Consider the following 11,181-nt stretch of genomic DNA (forward strand, 5'->3'; position numbering starts at 1 on the left):
TTTGATAAATGTTTCCTTGCCTCTGGCACACTTTTATCTGAGGCTCCATTTGATCATTTTTACCAGCCTCTCACTCTGAAACTCACACAGCAAACACAAAGTAGAAGAGAAGAGTTGTTTGACAGTATGCACACAGCTTGTCCACAGTTTCTTTCTGGATTACTGTGCCCATGCACCTCTGAGGCCTTTCAAAACCAAAGTCTCTGATCAAGGTATAGGATAAAAGTTGACATGTGGGCACACAGTCAGTCTTATTCTCCTGTTTTAAACCTTTTCCCTTATTCCACAGTCAATCGAGCGTCCCACGAAAATAAGGACCCCTCTCCCTGATCTGTGTGAACAATACCAGTGCCACACACCTCAAGTATTCCCTTTGAAGCTTGCAGACCAACCAGGGCTGCTGTCTCGGGGTCCTATCTCCTTGAAACAGATTAGAGTGCAGATAGCGAGTGATGTTTGCAAATATATAAATGTTCTAAACCCACTGTGTGTTATTGAAGCTGGCTGAGCTCAGAAACAGGAATGTGATCATGTGATAAAGGTGACAATAAGGGAGGCCATTGAAGATAATGTTTGAAAATTCTCGTATTGTCTTTTTTCTCAGTGACAGCCCTTATACTTTTTGGCTTTGAAGTGCATGTGTGCATTCTGCAAAACTCACGTTTAGACTGTTGACATTGTGTTGGAACGAACAGAAAATTGAGGTTCTTTGTTGTTTCTTTCTTAATGTAATTGTGTTTTTATTGCGCCTCATTCCACATTTACAGTGTTTATAACCAATACGGCTCGTCAAGATATGCATTTCATACACCCACACCACATAAAATCTGTTTATACACTCAGTAAACTACACATCATTTCACGTTGTGGTTCACTGCTGAGCCTTTCGGAGAGGACGGGCAAATAATATTCTCATTTTGGGCCCCGTGTCTTTCAAACACATGTTGTCCTGACAGAATTACAAAAAATGCCCAACCTGGAGAGCTTTGAGTTTCCAGCACTTTCCTTTGATCCAAAGCGGAAATCACATTCCAGTGTCATGTATAAAAGCTTTGTTTATCCTTTCATTCATTACACAGAGGAAGATGCTTGGCCAGCATATGTGTGTCTATAACATGTGGAGGGCAGCCCCACCTTGTATGGATGAAGACATCATCAGATTGTGGGGTAACTCGCATACTGCAGATATTACTCCCTGATGAAAGGAGCTTTCTCTATTTCTGTTACAGTCACGCATTCGGGAGCTTTATTCCTCCCCACAAAGTGATCACAGCTTCTGTAGTGTGTAAAGCAGAGCCACTGGATGACAGATGCTTTTAGGGAATATTACCTTGAGGAACTGGATGTAATGTCGTGGCGTGTGGTGGACGCCGAATGAGACACTTTTTCTCTGTGGCTCAAAACAGAAGCAGGTGCAGTGCCCGTACACATCCACATCTAAGCAACAGGCTCATAGATGTTACAATTAAAACAAGATGTCCTGCGAATGAGTCAGTGGCACACACATGTTCAAGGTGTTCCTCCAGGCTCGGCCTCTGGGACTGGGGGGAGTAGTAGTGGTTTAATGTAATCAAGGATCCCGTTTGTTTACGGATAGGACGAGAGGCAGAGGTCAATGGATTCGAGTCTGTCTCGTGATTCTATCAGAGGATTACCACTTCCTCCTTCCTGTTTGCTTCCTCTTGGCCATACAGCTGTGCTCAGATGCCAGTCAGAAAGAGTGTTCTCACAGATAGCAAATGCTAATTACAGTCCTGTGATTTGGGCAATTTCCTTTTTCCTCCCCGTCTCTCATTCTCACATGTGGTTTATCTTTGTATTTTTTCTGTCTGTCTGTTCTGGAGTGTGTCACTCTTCCCCTCTCTAACTCTCCTCTTCCTCTTCCAGACGTCACCCCCCGAAGACAGTTTAGTCTGTGTGCCATCTGTGTGTGTGTGTGTGTGTGTGTGTGTGGCGACACAACAGAGAATCCAAGACAAAGACATCTAATCAGTCAGAAGGAAGGTATTACTCAATTAATGAAGAGCTTGAGGTGAGGTCAGAGGCAACATTTGGATTTAAGCAGAGGACTAGCTTGGCCTTTCAACTTAAAGTCAGAGGGATTTGTCTCTGCTTGATGGTCTATAGGCAAACTACTGAAATTAAAAACAATACTCATCTTTAAATACAAAGCACATTTTCAACAGCTGCTCCCTCTGAAGTGATCATACATTGCAGACAAAATCATCATTGCCTCAAATGCACAAAACAGTCTTTGCTTTAAATGCTGTACTGCTACACATCATTACAATCTATGAATGTTTGCACTTCCTTTCTTAAGCCTCTGCCTGACGCTGAAGCTTTCATCTCCCCCTCTGATCTTCCAGCCTTTGAAATGAGCAGCTCCACACCTGCTCGTCCCCCAGACATTTAAATAGCACAAGAGCTGTTGAACATAACCCCACATCCTCACTTTGTTTATAATTCCACCACTCCACGAGCCAAGAAGCAGGTTTACTGAGTTATCTGGAAAACTTTGCCAAGTATAAAAACACAGAACCCTCTCAAATCTGGAACATGGACTGAGGTCTGAGTTTTACTCAGCAAAGTTATCAAGATGACTCCAGGATCTACTTCCTAAAACAGGCCCCTGCCGTGACGGGGAAGATCAGTGGATTTTAGCATGATCGATTTTTTTCCAGGCAGCATTTAGGAATCCTCTACGATTACACATTTTATTAGGGAAAGGGAAAAAAGCGAATCGACAGCATCGATAAAAAGTCACAAAGAAGTACTGTAGGTATTTCTTTGTTGTTGTTGTCCAGGGATATTCTTCTCTCCTCACTCTAGTCAGTCCGTTCACAGCAATAACATTTCTACTCATATATGGCATTAATGTATGTCTTTCTCTTTTTGCACAGAGAGCAATGTCCACAGCAATGCTTTAGGTGAGAAATGCCCTTTCATTTAAGGTTTTTTTAGGGCGCATAGCACCATCAACTGATCGAAGCATGCAATTACACTTTTGAAGAATGATACAAAGTCTTTACAGTGTGTTCAACATATTTTCATAGATCCAGATGGGGGGTTAATTTGCACTTAATTTGCAAATAATGTGCAAAACTGACTTATTGTCCGAGTGAGACTATAAAACATCTTTGTCAGGAGGAACATTAAATATTACAGTATTTCTGTACATCTTCATGTAATTGTATTTGTGTGTTTCACTATGCACATGGTTTTAAAAAATTGACCAGTTTGTTCTTGCTGCCCAGTGAGGCCACTGTCCATCAGAGCCCCGGAGCTCCATCGGGCTTTATCCCAGAGCACTTCATCCGCTGTCCGCACCTTCAGCAGCAGAAAACGTTCTCCTCTTTCGCAGCTCAGCTTTCTGGCCATCAGCCTTTTCTGTGGAGAGAGAAGAGGCCAAAACTAAAAGTGGGTTCCAGGTGGATAAGGGTGCAATCTATCAGCACAGCTGTGTAATGTGCTGCATGTGTGAAAGATAGAAACCACTCATGGACTCACTTTTAGGGATGAACATCAGTGAGCTGCTGAATATTCAGAAGCGTGATAGACCTTCTCTTGGTCCGTCGCACAAGAACTCACGGCCCAATCCATTACCACACTTCCCACAACAAACCTGGGATATTTAAATCCAGAAATCAAAACTCTACACTTAAGATCACATGATTAATAACAGGTACAGTGTTGACAGAAAACCCATTTAGTTCAGCTTGATATGTCCCAGCTTATTATAACAAACATCCAGCAGTGCTACTTTTGCAGAGGTGATCTACCTTTATGGGTCCCCACGCTTCAGGGTGTTTGGAGACACTGTCCTCATGGACTGTCTCTGAGAAGGCTGGCCAAGGAGAAGAGTGCTCAAACTTTGATGTGCTGGAAAATAACTCGTGCCCACATTCAGAACACACATACATAACTGAGAGGAAAAACGGTATCAGTGAATGTAACGTGGACTTTTATTTTCACTACAGTGGGTCTTGTTTCTCCTTCAAATGCAACTTCATGCTTCTTTACTACTCACCAGCTTGGAAGTGATTTTTGTATTCTTTTCCACCAGAGAAAGAGCAATATGACATTTCATCCATTTCAAATGTCTGTCTTAAAACCAGAAGTAATTTCCCTTTAGTTTGAAACGTATGTTTACAAAGAAGTCACGCAGCTTAGGCTGGAACAAACCTGCATGTCCGGATCAAGTGTCAACAGCTCTGTCCCACTTGTGTGTCTTATTCTCATTACTTCCACTTGATGGCAGTAGTGTCAATTTAGACTGTTGAGTCAGACAAAAATGTGTTGTTTTAAACTTTAAAAATAACATTAAATTAAGGTATGTGATCAATTAATCTAATAATACATTTTATAAAAATTATAATTAAATAATTAATATGACATGGGTAAAGAAAACAGGCGACCAGAGCGGAATGTGGTTTTACCTCCTAATCAGGAAAAGAGCTTCATATTACATTCTCATCTAAAGAGGACAGCACTTCCCTTTAAATTCTGACACCATAGTTTTTGGAGGCGTGTGGCTTAACCTGAAATCCAGTTCAGTCCAGAACAAGTGACTCCTCCATCTGTCCTACTTGTCTCATTACTGGCTCTGTAGTATTACATTTGTTCATATATAAAAAAGGACTGAAACTATTCAGTTAGTAGAAAAAAGCAACTTTAATATTTGAAAACAAGAACAGACATCAATTAATTATTAAAGTGTTATTTTAATTTCAAATATATTTATTTGCATATCAGATATTTTGATCCATTTACATAAAGCCTCTCAAGAGTGAAAATAGTATAAATGTCAAACTGATAAGACAGTGATTGTGTTATCAGTGAGGCTATCCTGGATACAGAGTGTGAGATGACTGCATAATAAAAGGGGTTGAGACCAGTCCTCTGTTCTTGCTGTCCAGTGAGGCCATCATTCATCAGAGCCCTGGCAGTCCCAGACTGGGCTTTGTCCCAGGGCACTTCATCCACTGACCGCACCTTCAGCAGCACAGAGAAACAGTCCAGCAGCGCTTCCCTCTGACGGCTCACCTTACTGTCCATCAACCTTATCTGTGGAGGGGAGAGAGACGGGGAGGTGTGGGGTTGTGTGAGAGTAGAGCCATTTCACAGGTCGTACACATTACAGCCAGTGCATCTAAGCTTGACTCTGTCTCCCAGGAGAGGTACTTAAATTTGTTTTTTAAAGACTCGTGACCAAGATATGTTCTGAGCGTGACATTTTACTGTTAAAAAATAAGCCTGTCTGTACTCGCTGGTGAATAAATTATGTAATGGAGATGTATTTTTGGTATTTCTATACTGTAATTATCAGCCGATAAATATGCCAATACTGCTACATATATCTGCAATAAGCTAATATCAGCAGTTATACTGACCCTGGTGATTTATCAGTCTAGCTCTATATGGTATCTGCTGTAAAACTGTTATATATGCATACCTAGGGCCAAAAAAACACAAAGCCAATGTAACAGGGCAGAAAATGTTGCTGCAAGCCCATGTGGTAATATAATCTGACTATCATACCTTTTGGGATAAACTTCAGTGAGCTGCTGAATATTCAGAAGCGGGACAGTCCTTTGGCAGGCCCATCATTCACAAACTCATGGCCTAGTCCATTTCCACATTTCCCACACCGCACCTGGAACGACACATCACACATCATAATCAGGATTTTGTGCATTACCATAGAGTCAACATTTAACAAATCCTTCACTAGTCTTTTAAGGGTTATACGTTGTTTACCTACAGCTAGTAACTTATAGTAGGTGTTGTACAGTTATTTATACAAGTATGAAATTGCGTGTTGGCTGGTCTAGAAATTAATATGATGCACTTACACTGAGCTGACTTACACTGAGGGTCCTCTGACAGATTCAATAAACAAAGTTAATCTCTTTTCTACTGTACCTTATATGCCCCAGGTCTCTCCTCATGTTTGGACACACTGTCCTTATGGATGGTCTCTGTGAAGGCTGGCCAGGGAGATGAGTGCTCGTACTTGGAGCGGCTGGTGAACAGGTGGTGATCACACTTGGAACAGGCATAAATCCCTGAGGCATAAAGGATGATGGTTGGTGTGCACCATGAGACAGAACTATTTTAATACAAATCTTATTTAAAATGACCCTAGCACAGGGTTGCTATCAAGTAAGGACCAACTAATGGTACTATGTTGGTATCCTTTTATCACTGACAGTCGTAATCATGTTTTGATATTTTCTTTCTGTGAGTTCCCTTTATATCTGAAAGGAATATATCATATATATCTTTTTGGAATAATTATCTTTATAGATAATGTTACATTTGTTTAAAGGTGTATTTTTTAAATGAAAGATTAACTTCTCATTTGTTAAACAACACCCAGTTTTGTAACAGAGTTGTTGCGTAACCTGAACATTTGTTACAAAAGTTAACTAGCTAACGAGGCTTTTTCAGTATTTTCATGACCATCAATTTAGTTTTCTGTGACCCCTGTGTCAACCTCTCCTAAAAACATTATTAAGGATTGGAGTGGATATTTAGTCCGATCTACACGGCTGTCTGTAAAGTTATGTAGAGTTACAGTGAAGAGTTAACTAACAGTGGCTAACGTTAGCTAGTTAGTGTTAACTCTAACCTTACTTTTGCTAAACTGTCTCTAAACAGCACCCGTTATGCAGATATTCTGAATACACTACAAGAAGTCATGAAGTTACCAGGTTTAAAATGGTCTTTATAGACCTCCCCGCCGAAGAAACTACAAAACGACATCGCTTGGCTTTCAGCTTGGTGTGCTGGCTTCTTTACAGGCGCAGTTAAAGTTTCTGGACAAGCAGAAACATTCCGCTGGCAGCAATAACACTTCCGGCTTGAGCGTCTGGCCTTCAAAGTAAAATCAGAGACTTAAAAATGTAAAAGTATGAAGTGTGCCCCATAATCATAGACTTCTACAGTGTTTGATCATAATTAATTGATACATTTAAACATTCTAAAACTCCGATTTAAATTGAATAACTACATTATCCCTAATATTATTAACTAATTAATTTGAAGTAAATATAATAATAAAATAATAATTAAATTTGCCAATTCATAAATCAGTTTCCTTATGCCGTCGTTTAATCATGAAACAATGATTGAATTTTAAAATTGATTTTTTTAAAGGCTTCTCAATTTAAGTTTTTCTTATTCCATTTACTTCTGTGTCTACCTGTCACACTGCATTAACATAGTAGTTAACATTACAGTTTCCATTTCACAGCTGCTTTAATCTAAAGAAAAGGCTTGTGGAAGTGTTTTGATATATATTTTTTCAGTTTAGATACACTTATTCACAATATCTTCTATTCATCCAATATTTTTTTTATTATTCTCTGGTACTTTCAGATCCAAAACTACAACAAAAAACAGTTTGTTTTTATTATTGTTAACTTGCACGACCAATGTCCAGGATATTACCATTCATTATCAATGTAGACTATGGTCATAGTTTTAGTTTAGTTCAGTTTGTAATTACTTTTTATTACTGTTTAAATGTAGTTAATAGTTTTGCTAATTTATTTATTATATACATCATTCAGTGTCCTTATGTTGCTGTAAAGTACTCTTTCCATCTCTATTTATAATTGACACTTTTGAGCGATTCAAACCGGAAGTAATATTGTGGCTGCTAACGGCTCACAGGTTGTAGGATTGACAGGTTTCAGATAGCTTAGCTGAGTTTATCCTCTTGCTGTCCAGCGGCGATCTTGCTGCTTTTGTGCCCTACTCTCTCCCGAGGCATGGACACCACAATGTTTCAGCTGAGGTCGTTTGTCCATCAGCGGCTGTACACAGCGGCAGAGGAGATCCTCGGAGAGGTGGAGAAAACCATAACGTTAGCTTTGTACGAAGCCGAAGTTAGTCGATCTAAAGAGGAGGTTGAAAGTCTGCGACACCAGCTAGACCTTCTCCGAAAGAAACCAGGTTTGGGGCTTCGGTTAAATATGTTGTTTTGTAGCGTTTTGCCAGACCAATCCCTATATTTAGTAGTGGTAGTGGTAGAAGAAGTAGCTAACGTTATATAACGCTAGCTATGGATGTTGCGCCCTGCTTGTCCACGCATGCGCGCACGCACATAACCCATTCCAAGTACTGTAGGAGCGCCGCTGCAGCAGTAGTAGAAACATTTTAATGCTGCACAGCTTTAGAGCAGTGTGAGCAACACTTTTCTTCAATCAGAGGGAGAGTTAGGAGAGAGTGCCCATGCAAATTAGATTTTTTTCATATTGTGTGTGTGTCTTTTAGACTTACTTGAAAAGGAAACATTACAGCTGTTTGGTGACTTTTGCTCCTATCTCTTTTGTAGCTGAAGAGCCCTCACTGACAAGCAACACAGTGGAACGAGGAGATGAATGCGATGCCCTGCTGCTGCAGGAGAAACCTGGACCCTCAACACCAGAAGAGTCTAACTTTAGTCTGAGCGCTGAGGCCCCGGGACCCTCTCAACCCAGCGCAGATCTGGACAATAATAACTGGAACTACTGCTTGGTTGAGACGGACTTCAAGATGTCTGAGATAAAAGAAGAGCAAGAGGAACTTGGAGATGACAGTCAAACACAGGAGATTGTTTTTCCTTCTCCTGAAACTGTGAAAAGCGAGCAAGATCAGCCAGAGACACAAGTATCATATGAAAGGCAGCCAGTTTCTTCAGACTGCTCTGCAGCTCAGAGTGACAACAACGGCAATGATGAGGAGTTGGTGAACAACAAAGGAGAACGGACCAAAACCATGAAACAGAAAGGAAAGATATTGCAAGGACAAAGTGGCAGCGTTAATAAGAAGGGCCAGGCAGCATTGCCTTTTGACAAATGTTCTGCTAAAAATGAAAAGGGCCGCAGTTTTTGCCATCTGTGCGGCAAGGGATTTCAGTACATCGGCTCTTTGATGAAGCACATAAAAACACATGAGAACAAAAGTGATTGCACTGTTTGCGGGATGACACACCAGTCCACGGAAGAGTTAATAACTCACCTGAAAGGTCGTCACAACAAGACATTTTTTTGTGACGTTTGTGGCAAGACCTTTGCCAACAACCGTTGTCTCCGGCTGCATGAAAGAATACACACAGGCATAAAAGAGTTCATGTGTCAAGAATGTGGCAAAACATTTTACCGAAGAGAGCATCTGATTGTGCACGTGAGGACCCATTCTGGGGAGAAACCGTATCACTGTGACATTTGCGGGAAAGCATTCAGTCAGAGCCAGAACCTTACAATTCATAAAAGAAGTCATTCAGGAGAGAGACCATATCATTGTGGCCTGTGTGGCAAACTTTTTAACACTAGCAGTCACCTCAAAACACACATGAGATACCATTCAGGAGAGAAACCCTACCCATGTGATATTTGTGGTAAACGTTTTCGCCAAAGTGGACAGATGACTAGACATAGGACCACACATACAGGAGAGAGGCCTTATGCTTGTCATGTTTGTGGTATGAGATACAGGTTTGCACCTAATCTTAAGGTGCACCTGCAAACTCATGAAAAGGCAGCCGCTGAGTGAAAACCGTTATCGAGACAAGACCGTCTCGGAGCTTGTGCATGAATTAGACGAGAAAGGTTTACATGCATGGCATAACTCACCTGTTGGCCGTTCTTGAGTTTAACTACAAATCATATGTACTGAAATTACTGCCAGCCATTTTACGAAAGCATACCGTAAGTCTGATTTGGTACATGTCATGTAGCTACTGGCATCAGTACACACTGAGGTTCTTGAGATAAGTCATCTCACCAGTCATTTAGCCACCTTTATCTATCTGCAGATTGAAGTTCGGCATGCCTGACATGGAAATTTGCCGAGGTCATTACATTTTAAGAACCTATTACATTCATTAAGTTGTAAGTTGCCCCACATTTAAGGCCCTGCACACAGGTGTTTTCAGTTACTGTGGCTGATTAGACCTCTGCTTAGGAATGAAAGCTACGAAATAATACAAGCAGTAGAAAAAGAGGGTTGCTGCTTGGCTGAAGTGACTGCAAAGACAGTGACGGAGATTAACTAAGTCAAATTTTTTATTAAAATTTGTATAATCTACAACTTTGTGGACTGCTGCCGTTAGCCTGCTATCTATGCTAGCTCCAGCAGTTTAGGTTTACAACCTTACCCATGCTATTTTGATGAAATCCGGTCTGACCGCACCATAACAGTAAAGTGAGACAGATACGCACACAGTCTGGTGAAAACACCCGTGTGGGTGTACCATGGGTGTGCGGGGCCTTTGACAGGTGCAACGAAACTAACACGAGAGTCACACAGATGCCATTCAAACTTGGCTGCACACTCGCACACAGTGATGAGATTAGATCTTATCAAACAGTTCTGGAGCTTTAACTAAAATTAGCAATGTTCAATGAGATTCAAAATTAACAAAACATTTTGAGTTCAGTTATTTTAAAACTTGCCTTTTAGAGCGGTACATGTTATCTCTTTTATACTGCATGTGACCATGCTGTAAACATTTTTTGCCAAAGCACTTTACTCTTTTTCTACTCACACACATTGGGAGCGATTTGGTGTCTGTCTTGCTCAAAGACACTTTAACGTATGTAGAAGAGGAGCGATAGAACCACAAACCCTACTGTTAATAACCAACCCGCTCTACCACCGGAGCTGCCGCCCTGAAGCAAGAATAACAAATCTACGAATAGGTGTATATTATATTTGCTAAGAGTAAGCCAAATGACAGACTATCCCTGTCCACCCGTATTGGTCCATCTTCAGTTTGAATGTGAATGTCCTGTTTTTTATAAGTTAGATTCATTATGAAGACCAATTGGAGGAGCCCCTTTACCCTTTTGTCAAAAAACCCACACAGTCTAAGTATGTTTATGGATCCCTTTAGGTTTCTGTTCATATGATATAGACTGCTGAAATATGTTGGCACTTATCAAGACTGTTAACTGATCCCCATAGGTAAAACCAATTTCACTTTGACCATCAGCTGCACCTCTGGAGCTGTTCTTTTTCACATTTCATGTATGTATTTTTGTATATTGTTCTGTGTAATGTCTTCTTATGGTGAAATCAAATTTCCATATGGAGGACGATAAAGTTTAATAACCTGTTATATCACATTACTGTAGTCTATTTATCTTTTCCAAACATCTAATGCTCAGCATAAAGCTTGCCTACATGGTATTA

General features: G+C 40.6%; 2 protein-coding genes and 1 pseudogene across 2 annotated transcripts; 1 reads left to right on the top strand and 2 right to left on the bottom strand.

Moving 5' to 3' along the window:
* Nucleotides 1–2,700: 2,700 nt before the first annotated feature.
* On the bottom strand, nt 2,701–4,517 carry LOC122868734 (annotated as a pseudogene).
* Nucleotides 4,518–4,701: 184 nt separating this feature from the next.
* Nucleotides 4,702–6,841, bottom strand: LOC122868735 (methionine-R-sulfoxide reductase B1-A-like). Its single transcript, XM_044180985.1, has 4 exons — nt 6,711–6,841; nt 5,923–6,065; nt 5,539–5,653; nt 4,702–5,064 (listed from the first exon to the last, which is right to left on the bottom strand). The coding sequence occupies exons 1-4, from the start codon at nt 6,763–6,765 to the stop codon at nt 5,045–5,047; spliced, it is 333 nt and encodes a 110-aa protein (XP_044036920.1). The 5' UTR covers nt 6,766–6,841; the 3' UTR covers nt 4,702–5,044.
* Nucleotides 6,842–7,775: 934 nt separating this feature from the next.
* Nucleotides 7,776–11,114, top strand: LOC122868728 (zinc finger protein 79-like). The gene is made up of 2 exons (XM_044180978.1): nt 7,776–7,959; nt 8,342–11,114. Exons 1-2 carry the CDS (start codon nt 7,776–7,778, stop codon nt 9,538–9,540), a joined length of 1,383 nt encoding a protein of 460 aa, XP_044036913.1. The 3' UTR covers nt 9,541–11,114.
* Nucleotides 11,115–11,181: the final 67 nt, after the last annotated feature.

Source organism: Siniperca chuatsi, linkage group LG21 (assembly GCF_020085105.1).
Source record: "Siniperca chuatsi isolate FFG_IHB_CAS linkage group LG21, ASM2008510v1, whole genome shotgun sequence".
In the NCBI taxonomy this organism is placed as follows: domain Eukaryota; kingdom Metazoa; phylum Chordata; class Actinopteri; order Centrarchiformes; family Sinipercidae; genus Siniperca; species Siniperca chuatsi.